General features: G+C 53.7%; 3 protein-coding genes across 3 annotated transcripts; 1 reads left to right on the top strand and 2 right to left on the bottom strand.

Annotated features, from left to right (window-relative positions):
* Window positions 1-4291: 4291 nt before the first annotated feature.
* Window positions 4292-4600, bottom strand: LOC311201173 (feather keratin Cos2-3-like; the record flags this gene model as incomplete). Its single annotated transcript, XM_084275490.1, has 1 exon — window positions 4292-4600. The coding sequence occupies one exon, from the start codon at window positions 4598-4600 to the stop codon at window positions 4292-4294; it is 309 nt and encodes a 102-aa protein (XP_084131616.1).
* Window positions 4601-7713: 3113 nt separating this feature from the next.
* Window positions 7714-8022, top strand: LOC311201204 (feather keratin Cos2-3-like; the record flags this gene model as incomplete). The annotated part of the gene is made up of 1 exon (XM_084275544.1): window positions 7714-8022. One exon carries the CDS (start codon window positions 7714-7716, stop codon window positions 8020-8022), a length of 309 nt encoding a protein of 102 aa, XP_084131670.1.
* Window positions 8023-10992: 2970 nt separating this feature from the next.
* LOC311201249 (feather keratin 1-like) lies at window positions 10993-11313 on the bottom strand (the record flags this gene model as incomplete). Its single annotated transcript, XM_084275604.1, has 1 exon — window positions 10993-11313. One exon carries the CDS (start codon window positions 11311-11313, stop codon window positions 10993-10995), a length of 321 nt encoding a protein of 106 aa, XP_084131730.1.
* Window positions 11314-13139: the final 1826 nt, after the last annotated feature.

Here is a 13139-nt window from a genome sequence, read left to right on the forward strand (position 1 = left end):
GGCACTCCCGTGCTGGGCACCAGCGCAGGCCACTGATCTAGAGCCTAAAGAAACATAACATGTGGGAAGCAGCAAGGAAGTTGGAAACAGCTGTTCTCCATGATGTACAAGCATGATGGAAGGACTGAGAGTTTTCAGGTGGGGAGAGTTTCTTTCTGGAGCAGGGGAGGTGGGATGGAGAAAGACAGGTTGCAACAACAGTGTGGAAAGATCAAAACACTGGCTGGGAAACGCGCAGAGGAGGGAAGGGAAGGGGAGAGAGGGTAAGGGAAAGGAAGGGAATATGAGTTAGTGGGATTGGCTTAAACTGAGGGGGGATTACTGCCCAGCAATTTGGGATACATTATGGGATTGCTCATTGGGATTACACAAGACATTTAATGGGATATTAGGAGAAGGGACCAAAACTGGGGAAAGGGAAATATTCAGGTGATTTGGAGAGGCACATGTGGCAAAACAGAGGAATAAAGGGATAAAAAGGACCATCAAAGTGTGAAAAGTGGATGTTTGGTAAACTTGTCTGGCCCTCCCCAGAGTGTCTCCTATCTTCCTATTACATTAAATTTCTGCTTATTTTTCATCACAAGGAACTTTCTATTCTGTCTAAGTCTGTATATATGGAGGTCTAGGTACTAGCCACCTGAGTGTGACCTTGGGCAAGAAGGCCCATGCGGGCCTCATTGACAGAGCTTTAAACTAGACTTGAAGGGGAGGGGAACTATATTAGGCTTGCCTGTTATAAGCTGTGGGATGACAAGCCAAGCTCAGAGGGACAGGGTTCCAGTGAGGACCCTCAGCCTGTTGCTTGCAGACATGCTGGGTACACTGCAGCACACTTGAAGCCTTATGGAGTTGGACCAGAGGCTTCTGAGGTAACAGAAACCACAAGGGCAGCACGGGTGAAGTTCCGCAAAGGAATTCCAACCACTACCGCGGGGAAGGCGGCTTCCCCAGGGGACCAACTTAAATGACTCTTTTCAAACACTCTATCCCAAGCCTAACTACAGGCTGAGCAGAGGATGGATTGACAGCAGACCTGAGGAGAAGGACTTGGGGGTATTTGTTAATGAGAAGCTGAACATGAGCTGCCAATGTGTGGCTGCTGCCCTGAAAGCCAGTGGTTTTCCTGGGACGCATCCAAAGAGTGGTGATCAGCAGGATGAGGGAGACGAATGATTCTTCCACTCTACTCCACTCTTGTGAGACCCCACCTAGAGTTCTTTATCCCCCTTTTGGGTCCCCAGCATAAGGACATGGAGCTGTTGGAGTGAGTCCAGAGGATAGCCACCGAGATGATCTGAGGGCTAGAACACCTCTCTTTGGCAAACAGGCTGAGAGCATGTGGTAGTTCATCCTGGAGAAGATGGATGCAGGGAGACCTTGTTGCAGCCTTCCAATATCTGAAGGGGCATACAAGCATGCTGTAGAGGCACTGTTTACAGGGCATGGACTGAGGGGCCAAGGTGTAATGGTTTAAAATAAAAGACAGTAGATTTAGACTAGATATAAGGAAAAAATCTCTACTGTGAGGGTGGTGAAACACAGGAACAGGTTGCCCACAGAGGTGGTTGTGGTGGTTTGACCATGGCTGGAGGCCAGACACCCACCAAAGCCACTCTCTCACTCCCCTTTTCAGCTGGACAGGGGAGAAAATATATATTGAGAGGCTTAAGAGTCGAGATAAGGACAAGGAGAGATAATTCTGCAATCAGCGTCAACGGGCAAAATAGACTCAACTAAGAATAACAGAAAGAGAACCATCTAATTTATTGCACCACACTGCACACCCAGTGACACCAGAGTCAGCTAAGGAGAAGTGCAACCAGATCTTAAAACACCTCCCCCCGTCCCTCCCTCCTTAGCTGACACCTTTATTCATGATTTCTCTCCCTTCTCCCCACCCCCCCTCGTGGCACAGGGAGGGGCAGGGGATGGGGGAATGGGGGGTTTTGGTCAGTTCCTCACAAATTGTTTTCCCTCTTAGGTGGAGGGTGAGAGGGGGTGGCATTCCTCACACTCTTCCCCTGCTCCAGCACGGGGTCCCACCCACAAGAGCCAGTCCTCCATGAACTTCTCCACTGATGATCCTTTTATTCAGGGCATCATCTCCTCACCACAGCTCTCTGCCATGGGGTGCTGACCTTTGGGCCCAGACTGTTCCAGCCTGGTCCCCCCACCAGAGTCACAAGTCCCCCAGGAAACCTGCTGTGGCATGGGTCAGTCTCTCCACAGGCTGCAGCAGGAATCTCTGCTCCCCATCATTATCCATGGGCTGCAGGGGGACAGCCTGCTTCACCATGGTCTTCTTCACAGGCTGCAAGGGAATGTCTCTCTCCAGCACATGGAGCGCCTCATACCCCCCCCCCCACCTTCTTCTTCACTGACCTTGGTGCCCGCACAGTTTCTTACATCTTCTCACTCCCTTCTCTGGTGGAAAAATGCAGCTGCTTGCACTGGTTTGGGGTTTTTTCTTCTTAAATGTGATTCCCAGAGGTGCTGTGACCATCACTGATTGGTTCGGTCTTGCTCAGTGACGAGTCAGGCCTTGAGTTGGCTGGGGTTTACTCTGTTGAGCTTAGGAAAAGCACATGCCAAATACACCATAATAATGGGTGGTGGCTTCACTATAATGACCTTTTCTTGGGTTCCAGCCTGCCTGCCTTAGGTTTGTGGCTCCTCTTGGTCAGCCTGGCCTGGAGTTTTACAAAGGTAGCAGTTTTACAAAGAGGTATGAGTGCCTGTGAGGTTGTTCAGGGTCACTGTAACAGAGAGAATTTTGAAAGGTCAAAGCTGCAAACTGGATGTACCTGTTGGAAGCTTCCAGCACTGGAATACCCAAGGTTGATGCTAGGGAGCCAGGGCCCCAGCACAGATGGCACCTTGATTCCCTGAGTTTGATGGAGCAAGTGCTCTAACCACTGGGCAATATGTGTAAAAAAGCTCCTGGGGCAGAGATAGCAGATCCCAGGCATACCTACAAGCCTCTCCTACAGACATACCTACAAATCCCTCCTACAGATAACCCAAATCCTCCTATGTACTGATTCTGCATGAGTGCCTAAGGACACAGTGAGTGAGCTGTCAAGAAACAGACCACGTGCACTTGGAAAATCCATTTCTTCTATCTGTGCTGGAGGAAATGCTGGCTAGCTTTCCAGAGGATAGACAAGACTGCAGCAAGACCTACAAGGAAAGCTAAATCAATGCAATGAAAGCGGAAGCACTGCAGAAGCAATGGCTTATAGCTGGAAAGCACAAGGGGACATATGTAAGAAACAGCCTATCCTCTTCCTTGGCTGAGAGAGAGCTTGGAGCTGGAAATGACTGGTAACCAAAGGTGAGGGGCAACCTGTCCCACAACCACCACCACTGCTGCTACCACACTGGCCACAGGGAGACAGGCCCTCCTGAAGCAAGAGCCACCCACCTGGAAGGGCTCACAGGTGCTGATGGATGCAGAAACAGCTCCCAGAGCCACCACTACCACCCAGTGAGGCCAGGGAGATGACCTCCTCACTTGGGCAGTGCTTGGGCTCCCCACTGTCTGCAGGGCAGGCTCAAAGGCTGTGGAGGGCATTTGTGTGCAGGGACGCAGCCAGACAGACCCTGAGGGCTGCTAGGCCTGCAGGAGCCAGGGACATCTTCTCAGCAGCAAGGGACAGCTTGACTCCTTGAAAGGAGTCCACTGCCTGTGTCTCACCCTCCCCTTCCTGTGGGTATGCCAGTGGCTTTCCTTGATGCCTGCAAGATCTCCCCACCTCCCCAGAGTGTCACCTTTCTCTCTGGACAATAGGGAGAGTGTCCAGAGCCAGAAGGACCACACAAAGACTCAGGCTGGGATGCAGCAGAACTTTAATGAATTGAAAGAGGGAAAGGAGGTCCTCGGGGTGGGGACCAGAGTGCAGAGAGTATCAGGGTGGCTAGGAGACTTTACCCAGGAGAAGTCTTTTGCCAGAAATGTTTTCACTGGGTGTCTGTCTGCCTGCCTGAGTGCCCCAGAGAGAGAGAGGGGCAGTAGGTCCTTCTTGGGCTAGGCCTTGGCAGGTGCTCACAGCCCAGGGCAGCAGAAGGCAGCAGAGAAAAGAGAGAGAGAGAAGAGAGAGAAACAGGTAAAGAAGGCAAGGGCCATATTTTCAGAGAGCTCAGGCATGCCTCTTCCTGCCTTCCTTTGCAGCAGAAGGCACGGATGCTTGGTGCCTCTGAAAATGATGGCCAGGATCTCCATGCTCAGTCCATTACAGTCTTCTGGGTTCCTGTGGGGGGTCCTCCTGTGGGGCTGCCTGCAGCAGCTTTAGCAGGGGAGGCATCTGTTGCCACAGTAGCGGCTGGTGATGCAGGAGAGGTCAAAGCCCCCAGAGCAGATGGGCACTCCATCACAGCTGAGGATGCTGCCAACAGCAGCAGAGGTGGAGGAGCCCACGACGGTGTTCTGTGGGTAGGAGCTGAGGATGGGGCCAGGCAGGGTCACCACCACGGGGGAGGGCTCGATGACGACAACAGAAGACTGGCACTGCCTGCAGCAGGGCTCATTGCAGCTGTTGGCCAGCGGGGTCGGGCCACAGGGCTGGCAGCAGGGCTGGCACTGGGTGTAGCAGGACATGTTGCAGGGATGGAGATGTACCTGGAGAGAGAGAGGGGGAAGAGAGCATGAACAGTGGGTGAGGAGCAGCCTGTCATCCCACCACGAGGGACCCGAGGCATGTGGCAGGTGAGGAGATAGAGTCTTTGCAGGGTGCCCACCTACCACTTTACCCACCCCGTTGGGCACTGTGCAAAGAGAACGGAGCCCAGGAAAGCTCTTTCCAAACCAAGAACCCAACCTCAGCCCAGCCCCAGCCCCACTCCACACCACACCTTCTCCCTGCTTCCCCTCCCAGCTCAGGCAGCCCCCTGTCCCAGTGCAGGACAGAGCTTTCAACTCACTTGCTTCCAAAGGAGAAGAAGAGGAGTGAAGCGAATGAGAGAGGCAAGACCTGGGATGGCTTTTATACCGTCCCTGCACTGCCCCAGGTCCAGAGGAAGCCTCTGTGGAAGCCATACTTTTCTGAGAAGCTCATCTGAAATGCAAAACATCCCAGGTAATGATATGGGCTGTGCTTGGTTTCCTGAAGCCTTGTCATTTCCTTGTTTGGCTGTGCCCACTCCCCCTTGAAGGCTCCGATTCAGTGCTGACATGGGAGGCTCAAGGATTCCTGGAACAGGAGTGCATCAGTGCCAGCAGAAGATGCGTCTCAAGTGCAAGAGATTTCATCTGTAGGACATTGGACTGGGGCACTCCCGTGCTGGGCACTGGCCCAGGGCACTTCTTTTGCGTATTTGCATGCCCATGGGCAGGAAGGTCCCTTCTGCTCCTGGCCCAGCAGTCCTCACATGGTTGACACAGGTCTCCTGAGTGGGATGATGTATTGCATCTCCTTTCTCCCAGACTCAAGCTCTCTTGAAGTTCACTGCTCATTAGCTTCAGTAGCAGAGGGTGGTCAGCTCTTTGGCTCTTTTCCTCCTAACACACTGGGCTTTGGAAAGGGGTTGCCCAGAGAGGTGGTGGAGTCCCCATCCCTTTTGGTGTTTAAGGAAAGGTTGGATGAGGTACTTAGGTAAGTGATGTGGGTGGTAAGGTGATGGTTGGACTGGATGATCTTTGGAGGTCCTTTCCAACCTTAATGTTTGTATGATTCTAAGAACACTGCTCTGAGGAGGCCATGGTGCTCCTTTTGGGACTTCTCCATTCTCTGGTCTCTGTTTGGGCACCTTTTACCAACAACAAAACCATTAGTGTGTCTAGGGCCTTGTTCTGTCCCGGGGTGCTGAGCCTGCTGAGTACTGCTGACAATGAAACACAGATACAACACAATTCTTGATAGTGGAAGGTGCCTCCTGGACCACCATTGCAGAATCACAGAGTGTCAAAATGGTAGGGTTTGGAAGGGACCTCTTACAATCAGGAATCAACCCCCACAGCTAATGCCTGTTCACCTATAGCAGGTTGCACAGGATCATGTCATTTGCAGATGACACCAAATTGGGAAGAGCTGTTGACTCTGTTGAGGGTGGAGAAGGGACCTGGACAAATTAGAGAGCTGGGCAATCACCCACAGCATGAAGTTTAACAAGGGCAAGTGCCAGATTCTGCAGCTGGGAAGGGACAACCCTGGTTACACGTACAGACTGGGGGATCAGACACTGGAGGCCAGCCATGCTGAGAGGAATTTGGAGGACTCAGTTGACAGCACGTTACCCATGAGCCAGCAGTGTGCCCAGGCAGGGAGGAGTGCCAAACATATCCTGGGGTGCATCAAACATGGTATTTCCAGATGGTTCTGGGAGGTGACTGTCCCACTCTACACTGTGCTGGTCCAGCCTCACCATTAGCATTGTGTGCAGTTTTGGGCACCACAGTACAAGATGGACACAAAAATATTGGAGAGTGTCCACAGGAAGGGTCTGGAGGGGACCTTGTACGAGGAGAGGCTGAAATCTCTTGGTTTGCTTGGTCTGGAGAAAACAAGACTGAGGGGAGACCTCATCAGGGTCTATAGCTTCCTTACAGGGGGGAGCAAAGGGGCAGACAGATCTCCTCTCTTTGGTGACCAGGGATAGACCCCGAGGGAACTGCATGAAGCTTTAACAGGTGAGGTTTAGGTTGGATATTAAGAAGAGGTTCTTTACTGAGAGGGAGGTCAGGGACTGGACCAGCATGTTTCCCCCACAGGGTCACAGATCCTGCAAGCAAACCTGCTCCTCCATAGGCCCCTGTCTCCACAAGCTGCAGGTCCTGCCAGGAGCTTGCTCCAGTGCTGGCTTCCCACAAGTTCACAGCCTCATTCAGGAGTCACAACCTGCTAAACTCTATGGTCCTCTACAGGCTGCAGGTGGGATCGCAAGAGAGCTTGGAGTCTGGGAGAAAGGGGACTCGACACATAATCCCACCAGGGTACACTTTGGCAACGATGTGAGGATTACAGGGCCAGGAGCAGAAGGGACCTTCCTGTCCATGGGCATGCAAATAAGCAAAAGAAGTGCCCTCGGCCAAAGCCCAGCAGGGGAGTGCCCCAGGCCAGTGTCCTACAAATGAAATCTCTTGCACTTGAGACTCATCTGCTGCTGGAACCAATGTACTCCTGTCCCAGGAATCCTTGGGCCTCCCACGTCAGCACTGAATCAGAACCCTCAAGGGGGAGTGGGCATGGCCAAACAAGGAAATGACAAGGCTTCAGGAAACCAAGCACAGCCCATATCATAACTTGAGATGTTTTGCATTTCAGATGAGCTTCTCCATAAATTACTACTTCCACAGAAGCATCCTCTGGACCTGGGGCAGTGCAGGAACAGTATAAAAGCCATCCCAGCTCTTCCCTCTCTCATTCGCTTCACTCCTCTTCTTCTCCTTTGGAAGCAAGTGAGTTGAAAGCTCTGTCCTGCACTGGGACAGGGGGCTGCCTGAGCTGGGAGGGGAAGCAGGGAGAAGGTGTGGTGTGGAGTGGGGCTGGGCTGAGGTTGGGTTCTTGGTTTGGAAAGAGCTTTCCTGGGCTCCGTTCTCTTTGCACGGTGCCCAAGGGGGTGGGTAAAGCAGTAGGTGGGCACCCTGCAAAGACTCTATCTCCTCACCTGCCACATGCCTCGGGTCCCTCATGATGGGATGACAGGCTGCTCCTCACCCACTGTTCATGCTCTCTTCCCCCACTCTCTCTCCAGGTACACCTCCATCCCTGCAACATGTCCTGCTACACCCAGTGCCAGCCCTGCTGCCAGCCCTGTGGCCCAACCCCGCTGGCCAACAGCTGCAATGAGCCCTGTGTCAGGCAGTGCCAGAGCTCCACCGTGGTCATCGAGCCCTCCCCCGTGGTGGTGACCCTGCCTGGCCCCATCCTCAGCTCCTACCCACAGAACACCGTTGTGGGCTCCTCCACCTCTGCTGCTGTTGGCAGCATCCTCAGCTGTGATGGAGTGCCCATCAACTCTGGGGGCTTTGACCTCTCCTGCATCACCAGCCGCTACTGTGGCAACAGATGCCTCCCCTGCTAAAGCTGCTGCAGGCAGCCCCACAGGAGGACCCCCCACAGGAACCCAGAAGACTGTAATGGACTGAGCATGGAGATCCTGGCCATCATTTTCAGAGGCACCAAGCATCCGTGCCTTCTGCTGCAACGGAAGGCAGGAAGAGGCATGCCTGAGCTCTCTGAAAATATGGCCCTTGCCTACCTTGCCTGCTTCTCTCTTCTCTCTCTCTTTTCTCTGCTGCTTTCTGCTGCCTGGGCTGTGAGCACCTGCCAAGGCCTAGCCCAAGAAGGACCTACTGCCCCTCTCCCTCTCTGGGGCACTCAGGCAGGCAGACAGACACCCAGTGAAAACTGTTTCCTGGCAAAAGACTTCTTCTGGGTAAAGTCTCCTAGCCACCCTGGTACTCCCTGCACTCTGGTCCCCACCCCGAGGACCTCCTTTCCCTCTTTCAATTCATTAAAGTTCTGCTGCATCCCAGCCTGAGTCTCTGTGTGGTCCTTCTGGCTCTGGACACTCTCCCTGTTGTCCAGAGAGAAAGGTGACACTCTGTGGAGGTGGGGAGATCTTGCAGGCATCAAGGAAAGCCACTGGCATACCCACAGGAAGGGGAGGGTGAGACACAGGCAGTGGACTCCTTTCAAGGAGTCAAGCTGTCCCTTGCTGCTGAGAAGATGTCCCTGGCTCCTGCAGGCCTAGCAGCCCTCAGGGTCTGTCTGGCTGCGTCCCTGCACACAAATGCCCTCCTCAGTCTTTGAGCATGCCCTGCTTGGAGAACCCAAGCACTTCAGGAGAGCATATTGTGGTCTTTCAGAGATCTGCTAGTAAAAACCAAACAAACACGGGATAAGGCATTGGAGGGAATCAGGTGTCAGAAAAGCTGCCTAATATTCAAGGGCCACCTCCCCCAGGATCAAATGCAGAACATGCCCAGTATGTTAGTGGCAAAATAAAGGCTGGGGAAAATGTTGGTCTAGTGCTGAACGGGGCAGAGGCCCTGCTGGCACAGGACTAATTGTTTCTTCACTGCAGTTTTTACTTGCAAGATCAGTCTTAAGGAATCCCAAGCCCCACAGGCCATGGGGAAAGTTTGGACCAAGGAAAACATATCCTTGCTAGAAGGGGATTAGATTAGGCATTCCTGAAGCCAACTGTACATGCAAAAGTCTGTGAGCCTTGATCGGACATACCCATGAGTGCTGAGGGAGCTGACTGATATCATTGTGAGCCCACTCCCAATTATCTTTGAAAGATCATAGTGATGGGGGGAGGTGTTTAAGGACAGGAGGAAAGCAAGTGACATTCTCATCTTGAAAAATGCCAAGAAAGGGGTGTGGGTGAGCTCCAGAATGCCCATGATAGGAAAAGGCTGCTCCCGGTGTGGTGTGTCAGTGGAGTCCTCACATACCTAGCTAGAAACACCCATTGACCTGCACATGCCTACTTTGTTATTGGGAATTTGATGGGGTTTGTACCACTGGAGTTTTACAAATTCTCCTGGGGTCCCTGGTTTTTTGGAGACTATTTTAGGAGGTGGTGTGTTTTAGCCCCAGCTGGCAGCTGAGCACCACACAGCCCCTCACTCAATCCCAGGTGGGATGGGGAGAAGAATGGGAAGCCAAAGGCAAACCTTGTGGGTTGAGATATGGACAGTTTACTGTGACAGCAAAGGGAGGGAGAAATAGCAATAACTGGACTTACAGCAAAAAAATATACAAACCTGGTGTTAAACAATGCCAAACTGTACAACTCAGATCATACAGTTTAAAGCCATCCTGGAGCCACCTGCTCTTCCCTCACCAGCCTCCGCTTTATGCCAAACATATCTGGCCTTGTGAGGCCCCATCTGAAGTCCTGTGTCCAGAGCTGGGGCCCCAACACAAGAAAGATGTGGGACTGTTGGAGAGGGGTCAGAGGAGTCACAAAGATGATCAGAGGGCTGGAGCAGTTCCCCTGTGAAGAAAGGCTGAGGGAGCTGGGCTGGTTCAGCCTGGAGAAGAGAAGGCTGTGGGGGCATCTCATTGCAGCCTTCCAGTCCCTGAAGGGAGCAGAGAAACAGGAGGGGAATCAGCTTGTTAAAGGGCAGAGACTGGCAGGAGAGGGGGGATTGATTAAACCTAAAGGAAGGAAGGTTTAAATTAGATATTAGGGGGAAGATTTTACAGAGAGTGGTGAGGGGCTGGAACAGGCTGCCCAGAGAGGGGGTGATGGATGCCCAGTCCCTGGAAGCAGAATCTTCCTTGGCTGGCTTTATGAGGCTCACAGTCCAGGAGAACACAAGAGAATGGGAAGCATAAATCTCAAAGCCACGTTCACTACTAATTCCATCCCAATATTGAGCTTTCCAGGGAAAAACACAAGTTGTGCACAGCAAAGCAGGTGGCAGTCACACATAGGATAATTCTATCCAGAGCCAAAAAGGCAGAGAAATTTAAAAATAGATGTTCACAGGCAAACATGTCTGCATTTCCAATCACTGCAAAATCATCTGTAAAAGCCCTCTCCCTGGGGGAGGTGGGGTGGGGGGAAGCATCAACTCTCTCTTTGAACACGCTGGGATAGCCCCTGCAGAGGAAAGGATGACACAGAGACGTGGGCTGGGATGCAGCAGAACTTTAATGAGTCCAAAGCAGGAAATGAGGCAGGTCCAAGGGGAGTCCTCAAGGCAAGGATCACGATCACGGGGCAGAGACGCCTCTACGCCCCACGGCTGTGGCAGAGATCCCACCAGACGTCCGTCTGCCTGCCCCAGAGAGGGAGCAGAGGCAGCAGGTTGTCCCTGGGCTGGCGTTGTGGAGCTCACAGCTCAGGGGAGCACAAGAGACGAAGGAGATGAGCAAAAGGGGAATGGAAGAGGGGAAAGGCAGTCGTGGGCCGTGCTTTCCATGAGCCCAGGCTGGCCCCATCCTTTTGCAAGGTGAGCTGCAGGGGCTGAGGTGCTATGGTAGCATTTTGTGGGTGCCTGGGGGGTCATGTCCAGTGGCATGACCAGCAGCTTTAGCAGGGGAGGCACCTCCTGCCGCAGTAGCGGCTGCCGATGCCAGAGAGGCCGAGGCCGGAGAGGCCAAAGCCCCCAGAGGAGATGGGCACTCCCTCAGAGCTGAGGATGCTGCCAACGGCAGCGGAGGTGGAAGATCCCACGGCGGTGTTCTGAGGGAAGGAGCTGAGGATGGGGCCGGGCAGGGTCACCACCACGGGGGAGGGCTGGATGACCACGGTGGAGTCCTGGCACTGCCTGACACAGGGCTCATTGCAGCTGTTGGCCAGCGGGGTCGGGCCGCAGGGCTGGCAGGGCTGGCACGGGCTGTAGCAGGACATGTCTTGGGCTGCAGATGCACCTGGGAGACAGGGCAGTGGGAAATCCAACATGAGGGATGGTTGAAGACAAGCATTTCACTCCACCAGAGGGGGTACCCCTTCAGTCCACCCAGAAGAGCCCCCCCAAGAGCAAGGAAGCCAAAGGAGATTCAGACTCACCTGGTTCCAAAGGAGATGGAGGCGAGAGGAGTGGATGAGAGAGTGAGGAGAAGGACCTGCTTTTATACTGCTCCTGCACTGCCCCAGGCACACAGTCCCTGCATGTGGGCAGTAATTTTCCAGCAGACTCACCTCCAAACCAAAATATTCTACCTGATGGCACAGGTGGTGTTTTGGTTTCCCTCAACGCTGCCATTTCATTTCCTCATTTCTGACAAGGCCATTAGGCCACGCAGGCTCCTTTGAAGCCTTGGCATGAGAGGCCCAAGGATTTCCTGATCAAGGTCGTGTCAGTCTGGTGAGGTTGTTTACAAGCCCCTGCGCAGGAAGGGGCCCATGTCTTCCCAACAATGCACTCCTCTCCTGGGTGCTCAGAGGCTCCTGTGACTGAAGTCATGCTCCTGCCTTTCCTTCTGCCTCCCTGCTTGAGTCAGCAGGTGGACATGGCCTCCCAACCAGGTGGGATGCATTTCAACCCCCTTCACCCAAGGCCATCTTCACCTTCTGGGGAGACATTTGCCGGTGTCTTTGACAACGTGGCCCCCACTCTGGGGGTCCCAAACCAATGGCATCATCTGGCCTGTGAAATGGAAACCTCATCCTAAACTCCCAGTTCCAGCAAAGCCCTGGGGAGTGGAGTCCTGCCTCACAGGATGGGCGGTGTGTTGAGTCTCAGGACTGCACCTTGTTGCTCCCACTCTCCTCACACCACCGTGTGCTTTCGCCACACGCTTTGATCCCTGAGCTGCAGGATGCACAATGGCCTGGCCTGGAGCTGTGTACTTGGGTACTGCCCAGTACTCAGAGGTGGTTTTCCCTGGGCAGGGATGGAGCTGCCCTGCCTGGAGGGGAATTCAGCCCAGTGTGGGTCATACACTTGCAGACAGCATGCTCTCCTGCCTTTGCCTCACACCAAAAGGCTGACAAGTGGCTAATCACAAATTAGAGTGTGACTCACCATGGGTGAGGAGAGGCTCTCCCAGTAGGCTGGCCTGCTGAAGGCATTCCCTTGCCCTTCTGGGACAAGTCTGCAGGGCAGGGAAGTGCAGTGCCTCTTTGAAGGAGTCTTAGAGCCCTTCTGAGCTTAGACCCGTCTTGAGCACCCTCAGGCCTATGGCACTGTGGGGCCTGCCAGGCCTGGTTTGCTGGGGGTTGTGGGCAGTTTCCTTTCCTCCCCAGCGGTGCTGGGTTGCTTTTCAGGCTGAGGAGTCCTTTGGGGCATGGGGGCATGCTGAAGCTCCAGTGCCATGGGAAAGCAGAGCCCCCTGAAACCCAGGGATGAGAGGCCCAAGGATTTCCTGAGCAGGGTCATGTCAGTCTGGTGAGGTTGTTTACAAGCCCCTGCACAAGAAGGTGCCCGTGTCTTCCTGCCATTGCAGTCGTATCCTGCGTGGTTTCCCCAGACTCACGTCCTTTACATGCACATACTGCTGCAGCACCCACAGGCATGTCATTGGCCTGTACTGTCATGGCCTGGCCATGCCCGTAGTGCACGCAGTCTGCAGGCCCCTGGCCCATTCCGGGCTCAATTTGGGTGGGCACAGCTCCATCTCCAACCTAGGAAAACCATCTCTTGGGACTTGGCTGTGCCCACATACCCAGCTCCAAGCAGCCACAACTGCATTTGCCAGCACCCCCAGAGCTCAAGGGGTTCACAGGGTGCTCAG

This window comes from Gallinula chloropus (assembly GCF_964237585.1).
Source record: "Gallinula chloropus genome assembly, chromosome: 26".
In the NCBI taxonomy this organism is placed as follows: Eukaryota; Metazoa; Chordata; class Aves; order Gruiformes; family Rallidae; genus Gallinula; species Gallinula chloropus.